Source organism: Mus caroli, chromosome 6 (assembly GCF_900094665.2).
Source record: "Mus caroli chromosome 6, CAROLI_EIJ_v1.1, whole genome shotgun sequence".
In the NCBI taxonomy this organism is placed as follows: domain Eukaryota; kingdom Metazoa; phylum Chordata; class Mammalia; order Rodentia; family Muridae; genus Mus; species Mus caroli.
This window is the reverse complement of record NC_034575.1, coordinates 144,597,500-144,612,837: the sequence shown is the minus strand read 5'-3', so window position 1 is coordinate 144,612,837 and position 15,338 is coordinate 144,597,500. Positions and strand designations below refer to the sequence as shown.

Genomic DNA, 15,338 nt, shown 5'->3' with positions numbered 1-15,338 from the left:
TGTGTGTGTGTGTGTGTGTGTGTGTAGCTACAGATTAGGCTTAGATCCCTCAAACATCTTTCACCAAAGCGCTACTGCTGAGCCACTTCTTCTTGGAATTACAGAATTTTTCTTCTGAAATGAGCTTTGTGACACTGAGCCCCTCCAGGTCCTGACTTCTCGGAATTTTAAATCCTATGCTTCCGAGGGCCATTTTCCCTCCTTGATGTCTTATTACCTGAGTCAACTTGATGTTCACTTCCTTTAATTGCCTTCTAATTTCTGTGATCTTCTCCTATAACATAAGGATAGAGAACGCACAACATAAGGATGGTTAGAAGGAATGGCCTGTGTAATGGAAGTAAAACAATTTTTAGGAGGAGCGTATGAGCTCCAACAAACTTCAGATTTCATAGCTCTCTTTCCCTCACACTGTGCTGATGTATAAAACCAACATGGAATCATGTCAGTAAAATAGAGTTAATTGGTGGGGCTGGAGAGGTGGCTCACCAGTTAAAACACTGGCTGCTCTTGCAGAGGGTCTGGGTTTGATTCTCATCACCCACATGGTGGTCATAACTGCCTCTAACTTCTGCTCCAGGGGATCTGATGCCCTTGTTAGACCTCTGTGAGCACTGTATGCAAGGGACACACATAAAGACAAGGAAACGCATGCACACACACACATACACACACACACACAAACACACACATTTTTTTTCTGAGACGAGGTTTCTCTGTTTAGATCTGGCTGTCCTGGAACTTGCTTTGTAGACCAGGCTGGCCTTGAATTTAAAGATCCACCTGCCTCTGCCTCCCAAGTCTTGGGATGAAAGGCCTGCACCACCATGCCTAGACACACAAAACTCTTTTTTAAAGGTATGACTGGCCACACCTTACAAGTGGCTTAGTACAAGTACCAGGATCACTGGTCCTCCTGAGTAGCAGCACTCGCCAGCAGCACGTGGTCACATTTGGGGCTGTGTGTTCACCCTCACTTTGAACCACATTGATTCATCACCAGCCCCTGAATCTTGTGGTTTAACCAGGAGCTGTGCCATCAGGTCCTGGGACTGCAGACTTTATGACATTTTCTGACCATCTCCTCCTGCCCTCTTCACCACAGCAGCTCCAGGCTAGCTCCTGTCCACAAGTTTTGCCTTTTTCAGGGTTAGTCTGCAGAGGTCTGAGCTGACATCTTCAAATAGCCTACAGTGTCCAAGATCACTTGTGCTTCGGGGAGGGTCTGACTAGTGTTCCTTTTATGTCAGATGTCCCTCGTGCACACGAGTCATGGCCTTACCCATCCATCACTTGTGGGCATTTGACCTGCTTCTGGTTCTCAAGCTTGTGCGTGGCATTTGGCATGTTTTGCTTTTAGCATGTACACAAAATTGCACGGCTCCAGCACACTTTCATACACGCGCATAACATATTCTCCTTTTCCCTGTTATCTCATGTCCTCCTGACTGTGGTGGCTCACACCTTGTAAACCCAGTGAGGGGGAGACCAAAGCAGCTGGATTGCTGAGAGTTCAAGGTTAGCCTAGGCTACAAAGTCAGTTCCAGACCAACCCATGATTAAGAGAAAACTCTTGTCTCAAAACAAAACAAAACAACACAACTCAAATAGGCCGGAGAGATGGCTCAGCAGGTAATAACATTTGCCACCAACCTGACTTAACATCCCAGGTCTCCACATGGTAGAAGGAAAGAACAAATTCTGAGAAGTTGTCTCTGAAATTCATGCATGTGTACATATACACATGCACACACCCATGCATACACATATGCCATACACATATGCACACACATGGACACATACACACATACATATACACATATAAACACACATGCATACATGTATACATGCATGCACACATATACAAAACATACAACAAAAACATAAATACAATAAAAATTTAAAAATAAACACACGAATAGAATTTAAAAAAAAAAAAAACCTTTCTCTCTAAAACCACAAGGAAATAAAGAAATAGGACTCTTTGGTGGTTTGGAAATATTGTAAGAACACACCAAGAGTTCATTAAGCTGGGCGTGGTGGCGCATAGCTGGGCGTGGTGGCGCACGCCTTTAGTCCCAGCACTCGGGAGGCAGAGGCAGGCGGATTTCTGAGTTCGAGGCCAGCCTGGTCTACAAAGTGAGTTCCAGGACAGCCAGGGCTATACAGAGAAACCCTGTCTCGAAAAACCAAAAAAAAAAAGGAAAAAAAAAAAAAAAAGAGTTCATTAAAGGTCACACAGTCAGCGTCTTGCTTTCTAAGGACATGGTTAACAAATTCTCATTCCTGAGATGTTTTCTCTGAGCTGGCAGGGCTGGGATTCTGGGATTCGGACAGGCAGATCTCCTTAAGGCTCCTGTCTTATGATGGCATCAAGACAGAAGGAAGCCTATGAGGAGGCCTCACCCAGTGTCTGGGGAGCATGGTAGAGTCCAGTTTGCTGAGCATCAAACAAGGGAGGTGGTGTCCCCTGGAGGAAGGTGCTCTGCACAGTCTGGCCGGCGCCCTCCTGGGATGGAGGTGGGTCTTCCTCTAGCCAAGGTCTGTTTGGTACACGCATCGGGAAGTGTCCGAACCCGGCTTACCTCAATGTCTGCCTCCTGATCAGAGTCCTCCAGATTTTTAGACTGGTTTTCCAGGGATATAACCTCAGTTAGCAAGCTACAAACAGATGAAGAGATGGATTTAGTCCTGTGGACTGAGGGGGAAAACATCGTCCAACACGGGAGAGATTTCAAAACTGAAGTGCTGTTCTACTCAGAAAGGCACAGTAAAGAGAAGTGAGGCTCTGCTGCACTAAGCCTCTGTACTCCTGTTAAAAGGCACAAACAGAGAGATAGAGATAGAGGGGGGTAGAGAGGGAGAGAGAGAGAGAGAGAGAGAGAGAGAGAGAGAGAAACTGGTTTGTCCAGCACTGGGACTTGAACCGAGGCACTTGCTTGTGCAGGAGAAGCAAGCACTGAGTTGTAGCCACAGCCTGGACAGTGACGTTTCAAAATCCAAAGGCTGAGTATCTGGGCTTTTATCTGAACTCTATCAAGGACTCAGCAGCGAGTGGGGGATGGTGGTGCATACCTGAAGTCCCAGTACTCAGTGGTAGAGGCAGGAGGATCAGGAGTGCCACGCTGGTTATGGGCTACATGAGACAGGGTCTTAAAGCACACACACAAGAAGAACAGGGAACAATGGACTTTGTGACCGATGGAGGGATTCTGTGCCCCCGCTGAGCTGGTTCCATCTCTATGTAAAACTCACAGGACCTTACATCAAAGAACATAATTGTCCTGTAATACAGTTATACTTTAATTTAAAAAGGAAACTTATAGCGTATGGCATTCGGATCCTTTCTAATGCTTTGAGGGATAAAAAGGTCAGATGCGGATAGGGATGAGTGGACGCTTTGAGAAAGGTAAAGAGGAAGCAGCTAGGAGTGCAGGTCCTCTGTGCTAGCAGAGAGGTTGGAGCTCGGCAGGGAAGTTCAAAGGCGTCAGACATTTATTTCCAATAAGAGCTCCTGTTTGTTAATCATTGACTGTGATTCACACTATGAACCTCACAATATGCCAATGAAGAGGCTATAATCAATAGCTTTTCATACATGAGGAAAGGCAAGCCCTTAAAATGTGATTAATTCACCCCCAAAAAACGAGCCATCAGGGTTCAAGCTCCGCCTCTGGAATGGGGGTATAGCTCAGTTAGTAGAGTGCTGGATTTGCATTCATCAAGACCTGGGCTCAGATTCTGGCGTGAAATAGGTTGTGGTAGCACACACACCACACTCCATAACCAGGAGGTAGAGGCAGAAGAGTTAGGAGTTCAAAACTGCATTCAGAACACAGAAAGTTTGAGGCTAACCTGGGCTGTGTAACGCTATCTCGAAGGGAGCTCAGGAGAGATGGCTCAGCAGTTAAAGGCAGGACTTCTGTCCTCAGCGTCCACAAGGCAGCCCACAACTGCCTGTAACTCAAGTGCCAGGCCTCCAGGGTGTCTGTGCTTACACACACACACACACACACACACACACTCATAAGTAACAATGATAAAAATAGAGAATTATGCACACCCAATGTGTGAGAAATCTCCCAGAGAAGACAGAGAGAGACACAGAGCTCTGACACAGATCCGGGATGTCCACTTCTAACCTTGAGATCATATGGCCTGCTTGCTGTACCAAGCACAGTGTCCTGAGCTTTAAAGCTGGAAGACAGTCTACTATTTTCCTGTGAATCCCAGCATCTAGTGCTTACCTCTTCACTGTGCTTTCTGTACTATGTATATTTTGTATAATGTTGTTGATTCTCTCCAACCAGTCACTGTGGTCGGCTCCGAGTTCTTTCATTTGGAGACCCATCTTTGCATGCCAGTAGTTCAGCTTGTGGGTCAAGCTCTCTGGGATCCTGTGGAAGCAGAACCCTAGTCACTGGGAGGTAGGAAGTGGGAGACGCCTCATATGGCTCTAAGTGGTCTTCCTGTGCATTTTCTATTACTAAAATGGACCAACTGGCCAGTAAACAGGTCTTTAAAAGTTCAGATAAGGAAAATAATTTTGCAAAATATGTCTTGTGTTACTGAGAATCAAACCCAGGGTCTCTCGCAAAGCAAATGCTCTATAGCACACCTACATGCCCAGCCTGGAGTATTGGCTCAGTGCCTTTCATAGAATCTAGGTTTGATTCCCCGCCCCCACATCGTGGTCCACAACCATTCATAACTCCAAGTTCAGAGGATCAGTCACCCTCTTCTAACTTCCTTGGGCACACACACATAGAGTGCACATACATATATGATGCAGGCAAAACATTTTCACACTTACTTTTTAAAAAAGCTTTATATATTTTTCTCAAGGCTAGGGATTCAACCCAGGGCTTCACACATGCACATACTCTACCACTGAGGCCCTGGTCCTAAAAATAGATATATTTGAAATCTCCCTCTATACAGTGAACATTGGCCATTGGGCAATAATAGTGGTAGGGTAGGAGAGGTGTCTGACATGTGACATGCAAGGGCTTACTGGCAGGCCTTTAATGATGACTAGAATAATTTCCATATAGAAGAAGTTATCTGAGACTGTTGACAAACATATCAGTTTTAAACTTCAAATCCAATGACACACAGAGGACCTGCTGGCCCTGCCAGCATTGGCAGCCAAGGACGGGCTGACTCTACTATCTTGCTAGGCAGGGTCAGCCAGTCCCTGTGCACTCGGATGCTGCTTGGTTCAACTTATGCCTAGAGTTTAATCCGTCTTCCGGGCTTTTTCTGAATCCCTTCCCAGGATTGATTCTCTCCCCATCACTCCGTGCTCTTCACTGGGTGTGTCCAAGCTTACGAGGTGCTCTCCTCCGTAGACGGTGACAGCTGATACACTTGAGGGCCCTCGCAAACTAGAGTCACTTCTTGCTCATCGGGTTTGCTTGGTGGGTCCTGGCTGTGCTTGGACTCCTGCTCCAACCCATCCTGGATGAGATGTGAGTGGAGGGGGAGTAAAACAAATGAGTCATCGAGAGAGGTGCCCGATCCTCCAGCCCTACTGGACAGCCTGCCAGAGCCTTGCCTTCTCGTACATGGATGAGAGAAGGAGACAAGCCCTCTGTTCAGCTTGTCAGAGGCTGGGGCAGGCTTTCCAGGATCAGCCTCCCAGGGAAGAGTGGTTTTTAGGCTAAACAGTAGAAATGTACCCAACCGTACACTCCAAAACTTGACACAAATGGCATGGCTGTTCTGGTCTCCTCAGAAACTCAGTGTTAGCCGGGCAAGGGTACGCACCTGTAACGCTGACCCTCAGGAAGCAGGGGTGGGAGACTACCATGAATGTGAGGCTTAGACACTGAGTCCTGGGCCAGCCCAGGCCACATAGTGGGTTATAGGCCATCCTAGGCTACATAAGACGACAGCAAAACAAGAACAAATGAAACAAAACACACAGCGGGGGCCTTGAACTTATAAAACAGGTTTCCTATTAAGACAGTTTGTTGAGCCATGACAACTAAGTGCACAGCATAGATTTTGTTCCAGTGATTGTTAAAAAAAATATGTATGTATGTATATATATATATATATATATATATATATACACACACACACATATACATATATACATTCACATATACATATATACATACACACACAAACACACACACACACACATGGCTGGAGAGATGGCTCAGTGGTTAAGAGCATTGACTGCTCTTCCAGAGGTCCTGAGTTCAATTCCCAGAAACCACCTGGTGGCTCACAACCATCTGCAATGGGATCTGATGCCCTCTTCTGGTGTGTTTGAAGATATCGACAGTGTAATCATCCACATAAAATAAATAATTCAAAAAAAATAATAATACAGCTCTAGGACCCAGGTTCAGTTCCCAGCTTGGTCATCCATGACTCCAGTCCCAGGGAAGCTGATGTCCTCTTCTGGCCTCTGAGAGTGCCAGGGACATACACAGTGCACAGACACACATGAAGGAAAAACACGGATACACATACAATACACAAATCTCTAAAAGTGACGTAGCTCTAAAAAACACTTGAGGCACAACGGAAGAAACCGGAATGCAGAGGGAAGGAGACTATTAGGCTTCTTTATGTGTTAAACTGCTAATTTCTCTAGATGTGATGACAGTATTTTGGATATGTAGAAGAAAATCTTTATTTTTAGAGATACTTTCTGAAGGCAACAGGGACAAACTGTTATGCTGTTTGCCCTACTTTTAAGTGGCTTAGTGAAGTGCATTTATTTATACACACAAAGATAAAGCAAATGCTATGCTTTCTGCTAACTGACATGAATGCTATTTTAAAAATGCCACTGTCAGAACATAACCAATCACTGCTCTGGGCTCTTATGTTCTCTTTTATGTTATTTATTTTCATGGTGAGGGGTTTGAGAGAAATACCATAGTCTATTGTGTTTAGTCCATGAAATTCCTTCTTCCTTCCTGTTCCCCACCTCTCTTTTTTTTCTTTCTTTCTTTGTTTTAGAAAAATATTCAATTCCCTATCATTTCATTCCTATATATGCCAAATGGCCAAAATTATTAATAACCTACCTTAGAACATGCCTCTCTCTCTCTCTCTCTCTCTCTCCTCTCTCTCCCCCTCCTTCTCCATCTCTGTCTCCCTCCCTCTCTGTCTCCCTCTTCCTCTCCCACTCTCTCTCCCTCTTCCTCTCCCACTCTCTCTCCCTCCCTCTTTCTTTCTGAACTCTACTGTAAAATAGTTCTTCTTACCTTTGAAGAAGTTTTTTAAGCAAAACTCTCCTGTGCTTCAATCAAACAAATTTAAAGCGGAAAGAAAAGTTTGGGGCGGGCAGAACAGATTATTTCCTCACCAAAAGCCCTGCATCGACCCCAGCCAAGGCCACAGGCTCCACCTCAGCGCTCCTCAGAAACCCAGTCTGCACCCTCAGGTCCATCCGAGGCTTGGGAATGCTCTCAGCCTTCGTTCTGGTAGCTCACAGATGTTTATGTAGCTCAGTGGATTAACCGCTGTGCTGTGTCTCCTTATTTGCACAAGAGCCTTTAAGGTAGACTTTGCCATTGAGTTCAAAGAGTTTGAAATCGGGTCAGATATAGATTATCTGGTCAGCTCCTCAGTTCGAAGGGAACCGCCTTAGACAGAGAAGGTGTACAGGGAGGTGGAAACAGAAACCACAGCAAGGCAGCAGCAGCCTGCGCAGGCCCCAGGAGGAGAAAGGGGAAGGATTCCCACAGAGGTGGAATCAAAGAATGAACGAACTCTATTGGAAGACTTTCTGCAATCTGAGGATCATTTTACACATAACCTCTGCTCCAGGGTGACCTATGCCAATTGTAATTGATTCTCACAAGTAAAACCAGCACATAACCCATTAGGGGGAGGGGAACGCATAGGAAAGCTAGGATGACCCCCCTACGTGGGATGGGAAGCAGTGCTGTCCCGGGCCTGTTTCAGTGTTACACCTAGGAAGAGAAAACCTTCGGGCATCCTTTTCCTGCTTTGAGACACAAGGTGGGGTCCTTTCTTTACCTGCCATGACATTGATGTCTCTTTTACTCTTCCTTCTTTTTTGTCTGTCTGGGTTTGGTTTGATTGTACCTAAGGCTGACCTTGAACGTCTCCCTCTCCCATCTTCACCTGCTAAGGGCTGGGATTACAAGCGAATACCATTAGGCTCACTTTAGCTTACCCGTTTTTCAGTGTCCGTCTTGTAAAGGGAATCGGTCTGTAGGTTTTCAGAGGGTTTGTCTTTTTCATCTGGTCTGTCTGAGATGTGGTCCATTTCTGAAACTTCCCTTATCAAATGCAAACAACACAAACAAATCAAACAGAGGTAATTACTGTATAGTAGGAATTTAGACTGGTCCTCTGCCCTACCCAATTCTAATGGAGACCTATAGAACACACCTCAGCTCCAGGTATATCTGCTACCTTCATACTGACTTTGTCCTGTGTGAACAATGCTATATACAGTACATTTTGTAGAAGAGAAATAGAAAGGTTGCATAAATATTTGTTGGCTGAATCCATAAACTATTTAACAATGAGGTCCCAAATTCCAAAGTGCTGCTATTTGTGTTTATATTTACTAAAGTGTGGAAAAGATAAGCAGTAAGCATACAGGTAAGGGTAGAATCTCAAAAAATCTACCAAAGGGAAGATGGGCAGAGAGGACCAGGTCTGTGATCAGACTATGGGACAAAGCCCTTAACAGGAAAGACGCTAAAATCTCCTGGGAGGTGGGCCTCTGGGTGTGTTCTGGAGGACTGTCTTGACTGAGTTCATTGGGCTGGAAGACTTGCCAACTATGGACGGAGCCCTTCCCTGGCTGGGCTGAAAGACACGTCCACCATGGGCAGTGCCATTCCTTGGCTGTGCTGAAAGACCCGCCCACTGTGGGCGGCACCCTTCCCTGGCTGGGCTGAAAGACCTGCCCACTGTCGGAGTGTATAAACAGAAAAAAGACACTGGACAGAAGTACAGATTCATTGCTCTATGCTTCCTGTGTATAATGGATGCAATGTGACCAGCTGCACCAGTCTTCTACCTGCCTGATTGATCCACCAAGATGGACTTTGCCTTGAACTGTGAGCAAGATAAACCTTCTCTGTCATGGTTGGCTTTTGCTGTTGTTTTGTGTTTAGATTCAGCAACAGGAAAAGAAACTAAGACATACTGGCTACCTTTCTCGTTGTTGGGATAAATTCCTGAGAACGAACAGTGAGGGGGACAGTCCACCGTGGTGGAGAAGGCATTGGGGAGAGCTTAAGGCTGCCTGCTCACACCCAGTCAGCAAGTAGAGAGAGACCAGCTGTAAGGGAGCCCAGCTCCAACCTCTAAGGCTCACCCCCAGTGACAGGCTTCCTCAAGCAGGTCTCACAAAGGTTCCCCAGTCTCCAGAACAGCACCCTCACTGGGGACTAAGAGTTCAGACACACATTTTTACTTCAAAACCCATTAATCACATCTGTGAATATTTAGTTCACCCACAACATTCTTTATTCTTCCACAATGTGTATGATAATCATGCAGGTTTCCACAGGTCACTATAAATATGAGTATATTTGTATACATTATTCTGAATTTTGAATTTCCTTTGTAATGACCTATTTGGAGTCCATTTCATATTAGTACATGAGGATTTCTTCATATGTATGACTCTGTGTTGGGGTAGTATAATTTTCTATTTCTCTGTGTGTGTGTGTGTATCCATGTTGGGTGCACGTGGGTGCAGAGGTCAGAGATCAACATAGAGGTCTTCTTCTATTGCTCTTCATTTTATTTTTTGAGCCAGGGTCTTTCACGGAACCTGGAGCTCACTGTTGTGGCTGCACTAGCTAACTAGGCAGTCCCCTAGGTTCCCCCAGTCTCTGCTTCCCAACACTGGGGTTTTACAGTAAGCACTGCCACACTGTTTTATGTGAATCCCCATGCTTGCACGACCAGCACTTTGCCAACTGAACAGTCCAGGAAAATAACAATACAAAGCAGTGCTGTAATGGGCATGCTCCTGTCTGTGTGCTACGTGTGGGAGCCAGCACAGTGACAGGCAGTTCCTGAACCCTGCCTTGCTAAACGTTCCCAGACTGCACTTTGTTTATTTATCGCTACTGCTTTGGCTTTTGTAGACAAGGCCCCATGTAGTCCTTTTGAACTATGTGGCTGGGGCTGGCCTTGAACTCCTGGTCCTGCTGCCTCCACTTCCAAATGCTGGGATAACAGGCATGCACCAGTATGCCTGGCTTCTCACCCGTGCTTCAAAGATGTGGAATTGATTTACATTCCTGGCAGAAATGGTGACTGAGCCACGGCTTCTTCCAGAATTGTGTATTTTTAAAGATCCTGTTCTCGGCCGATCTGATGTTTAAGCTGGAACCATGGTTTGATGTTAATTTCTCTGGGTGAGTGAAGCAGAGAATCTTTGCCTGTGTGTTCACAGTTTAGTCCTGTTCTTGCCTGTGTGATAACGGTCTTAGAGGCCCCGCCTATCCCCTACTGGGTTGTCGTTATTTTACTAAACTGCATATATGTGACACATACACACATTTTAAAATGAATCACAACAACCTTGCAACATATGTCTGTAGTAGGTCATATCTGTGGACCCTGAGCCCAAAAGTGGGCTGGGGACTTGTCACACCTACCTTACTCTGGTGGTATGAATGAGAAGTCCCTGTATCCTTAGTCATTTGACTACTTGGTCCCTTATTGATGGTGCTGTTTAGAAGGTTTAGGAGTGTGGCCTTGTTGGAGGAAGTTTGTAACTGGAGGTGGACTTTGAGAGTTCAAGACTCCTGCTGTTTCAAGATGTGAGAGCCCTCAGCTGCTGCTCTAGCTCCTGTCTGCCACCCACTGCCTCTGCTCCACCATCATGGACTCACCCTCAGAGAGGCCAAAAACGTTATTCTGTAAACTGCCACTGTCCTGGTGCTCTATCACAGCAAGAGTAATGAATGAATGTTCATACATAGGAAAAGGTCCTGGCATTTATAGGCTATGTAAGCTATCTTTAATCCCAGCACTTGGGAGGCAAAGCAGGCAGATCTCTGTGAATCCAAGGCCAGCCTGGCCTACTTAATGAGTTCCAGACCAGCCAGGGCTACACAGTGAGACACTATCTCAAACACAATCAATAAGCAACAAAAGTTACCCATTGGATCTGTGGTTGCTGATAATCACACGATTGTGTAACTAATGAAATGTACCTGTGCATTCTAAATGGCTACGTCTTTAGCAACTGTAGATAAGGGGGGCAGAAGGAATCTACAAGAAACAGCCAATTTTCTAAGTGGAAACTGGAGTCTTGCCAGCTCTGCTGCTGATGCCTGGCTCACACTATAAGCCTCACGAGTGGCCCATAAGTCTACTCCGGTAGTGTCTTAGTCAGGGTTTCTATTCCTGCACAAACATCATGACCAAGAAGCAAGTTGGGGAGGAAAGGGTTTATTCGGCTTACACTTCCATACTGCTGTTCATCACCAAAGGAAGTCAGGACTGGAACTCAAGCAGGTCAGAAAGCAGGAGCTGGTGCAGAGGCCATGGAGGGATGTTCTTTACTGGCTTGCTTCCCCTGGCTTGCTCAGCCTACTCTCTTATAGAACCCAAGAATACCAGCCAAGGGATGGTCCCACCCACAAGGGGCCTTTCCCCCTTGATCACTAATTGAGAAAATGCCTTACAGTTGGATCTCACGGAGGCATTTCCTCAACTGAAGCTCCTTTCTCTGTGATAACTCCAGCTGTGTCAAGTTGACACAAAAATAGCCAGTACAGGTAGATACTTATGAGTTAAAACTAGATGAACTGGAGAAGAGAATGTCCACCCTGATGCTGAACCGATGTCTCATGACCAGTCTCTGGCTGAGGCAGGTCCCAGACATGACTCCGGTGAGCTCAGCCCTACTTACTCCGAACCTTCCATCATGCTGACATTTTGGAGATCACTGCTCTTCTCAGCCAGCTGAAGTTCCTTCCCAGCTGTCCCCAACTGCAGAGACATCATGTCTTTACTGAGGGTTGCTGGTGTGAGAGCTGCCACTTCAGTGCTGCAAGGAGAGAGACAGGAATCTGTCAACAGGATCAACATTCCTCTGGCTAATTCTTCCACAGAGAAAGCAGCCTGTTTTCAATGCCGCCAAGATGGCTGTCCATTCTATGAGACCCCAAAGCAAGCTCTTGAGAGTCTCTGTTCAAATATACAGGGAAAGGATTTGTGTGTCATTGTCCCCAAGGATGCAGTTCGTGTCTAAGTCGATAAATCACCCTTAAATAGGAACATCATAGAGAAATGTACAACAGCCATGTTGGGGTTAGAACTCTCCATGTCTGTAAGTTATTTCTGGTTATATAGCATTCACGTTGCAAAAACTAGAAAGCAAAGTATAAAGCCACTAGTATTTCAGGGTTAAATAACCAGAAATGGTCTCCAGAGACATCCAGATGTAAGCATTCACCACTGAGATGGCTTGTCCTATCGCTCTCTGTCTTTAGACCTCCCGTGTGTTTCCCATTGCTGACAACTGTGTCATTTCTAACTCCTCACTAGTATAATACATTAATGATACACTGATGTAATACATTCTCATTAAAATGGCCCTTGGGCCCCTAGCTTCTCAGGCTACTTTCCTAGGACTGCAGTTATTAAAATCAAAGTGGGTATCATACAGATTCTTTAGAATTTAGAGAAATATTTCTAAATTGAACTTCAAAATAACAATAAACTGTATATAGTGAGGTCCAGGAGCCAGGGCTAATCAGAGAAAACTTCAGAAAACAAAAAAAGTTTGTATGAAAGACCTTGAACTGAAACGGAATCCTTTGCCAGAGCAGTAAGTGCTCTTAACCAAGCTCAGCCACTTCTCCAGTCCCCACTCCCAGATTGAAGCTCTAAAGGCTCAATCAACACCACCAGCAGCTGTGTGTGATCCCTGCCCTTCCCTTTGGCCAGGTGAGCTCACTAGAGAGCAGAGAATCCCGCAAGCGATGAGGATTAAAATAAAGAAAAGGAATGCAAAGAAGATCCCAGCGGCTTACATCTAAAGTCCTAATGCTTCTGAGGCTGTGGCAGGGGGATTACCTTCAGTTTGAGGCTAGCTCAGGCCAGCCAGGGCTACAGCTAGAGGCCCTAACTCCAAACAAACACACAGGCAGAGAAGGCTGAGACAGAAACATGTGTGAAAAACTTTAAGAAGGTGATAGAATGAGGGCTCTCTTGGTACAGAGAGGCAGATCTCTGGGTCTTGCTAGCTAGCCAGCCTAGCTTAATGAATCCAGAGCTCCAGATCAGTGAGAAACTGTCTCAAAAAAAAAAAAAAAAAAAAGCAGGTTTTTGAGAGGGCTATGTAGGTAAATGCACTCACTGTCCAGCCTGATGACTTGAGTTCGATCCCCACCCCCGCAACCTGCATGGTGGAGAGAACTGATTTCCACAGAGGTCCTTTGACCTCCGCATGCACACATGTAAATATCGATGGATTTTAAAGAATTAAAAGAAAAGTGGGTAGCAAGCAATACATATCCGCACACTCACATGTGCACAACAGAAAAGGAAATTAATCCGTGTTATATTAACTTCGCATGACATGGTGGTAGAAGTAGTGGTAACAATACTGATTACATACTCAAAGCGCTTTCGCTTTCCTTAGTAAGGCATGTTGGTTACATTGTTTCCCTTTGGTTTGGTAAGGCATGTTCGTTACATTGTTTCATTCAGTCTTACCCTGTGGGGAGGTAACAAGCCAGAGCTTGACCGTTCCTACTTTTACATTAGGAAACTGAGAGCACTGATGACCTATAATTTGTCCAAAGTTTCATTGCTAAGATATAGTGGAAGCAAGATTTAAACTGTCAGTCTGCTTCCCAATTGCCTCTGCTTCCAAAGGTTTGGCAACAGCCTGCTGACCTCCGAGGCAGCCCCACCTTCTGTAGGTAAATTCTGAGTCTACACAGCCGGATGAAGTACAGTACTCTAAGCCTGGTGTGCAACGCCAGTACACAGCTCTGTGCTTGCTGAACACACAGAACCTCCCATCCTGCCCAGCCTCACTTTATCAGTACACAGGGAAGTCTGGGAATTTCTCCCTATACTACCCTATTTTTTGTTTTTACTGGTTGACCTTCAAGGCTTTTTGGAATTAATCAACGAAACTGAGTGAACCCTTGTTCTTTTCTCCTCATGCCACAAAAACATTTAGAATCAACACTTTGAAAGAAAAATGTGTCTTCATCAAAAGGAACTGATCAACTTTAAAAGACAGCCTCTAGCCCATCCCCTGCTGGAGAAGTTGGGAGGAGCATGACTTGAATAATCAGGGAGGCAGCACATGGAGGGGCCCACATTCTTCTGATCTTGTTACCATTTGTACCTCAGAGTTCCCTGGGACTTTTGGCTGGTGGCAGAGCCTGCCCTAGCTCCTGGGGACGAGAGGCCTTGCAAGTTGTTCCACACCTGAGGAAGAAAGCTTGCAGTTGGGCCTGCTCTCTCTGACATTCTACTTGGAACCCAGCATGCGAAGCTCCTAACTCCCTCCCCTGAGAGGGAAGACAGCAGTGTCCCCTGCCTATCTCTAACCTGCATCATCATCAGCTCGCCTCTTAGCCTTCTGGTTTCTCCTCTAGGGCTAGAGCCATCTCCCATTCTGCCATCTCTTCATCCATCAACTGGCCTCAGGCATACAGTGACCTGGGGTGCTCTGACCTCAGCTCCCTCCACCACACACACGCTTTCAACCCCACTGTCTTTTGACCTTGGAGCCTCCAACTTCCTCACCGATGCTCCAAGGCCTCCCACCCGGGGGAGCTGCTCCTCTCTGCTCTGCAGAACAGTTGGCAGTGGTTGCAAGCCTATGGCTCTGACCCTCAACGCCCACACTTCCTCTTTTGTTTTGTTTTGTTTTGTTTTTGTTTTTGTTTTTTCTAGACAGGGTTTCTCTGTGTAGTCCTGGCTGTCCTGGAACTCACTTTGTAGACCAGGCTGGCCTCGCACTCAGAAATCCGCCTGCCTCTGTCTCCCAAGTGCTGGGATTAAAGGCATGAGCCACCACCGCCCGGCCACACTTCCTCTTGAAGTCTATCTACATTTCTCTCAGTCATTTCCAGCCATCATTTGTGGGAAGCCAGAATCCACGACAGGACCTAACAGGCTGACCTCCACGACTCTCAACTCCTGAGTCCCTTCTCCCCCACCGGCAGGACAGAGATGGAAGTGGAGCGGCCTACAGGCCTTACCTTCAGTTTGTATCCATGTTTGAAGCCTGGTTTTGCCACACACCTGCTGTTTGGTTTGGGGCCAGAGTAAATTACTTTCTCTGGAAGCAGGGTTTGGTAATGGCTTCTGAACTGAACCACTGGAAAGATTAAGGT

General features: G+C 45.9%; 1 protein-coding gene across 1 annotated transcript in view; it reads right to left on the bottom strand.

The window, feature by feature from the left end:
* Smco2 (single-pass membrane protein with coiled-coil domains 2) overlaps positions 1–14,463 on the bottom strand; it is a 22,776-nt gene extending 8,313 nt beyond the window's left edge. Inside the window, exons 1-7 of the mRNA XM_021165535.1 lie at positions 14,342–14,463; positions 11,885–12,022; positions 8,168–8,273; positions 5,333–5,460; positions 4,248–4,397; positions 2,586–2,661; positions 218–274 (exon numbers count right to left, since the gene is read on the bottom strand). Coding sequence (XP_021021194.1) covers positions 218–274; positions 2,586–2,661; positions 4,248–4,397; positions 5,333–5,460; positions 8,168–8,273; positions 11,885–11,979 — 612 coding nt within the window. The 5' untranslated portion in view covers positions 11,980–12,022; positions 14,342–14,463. The remainder of the gene's footprint in view (positions 1–217; positions 275–2,585; positions 2,662–4,247; positions 4,398–5,332; positions 5,461–8,167; positions 8,274–11,884; positions 12,023–14,341) is intronic.
* Between the last annotated feature and the right edge of the window lie 875 nt (positions 14,464–15,338).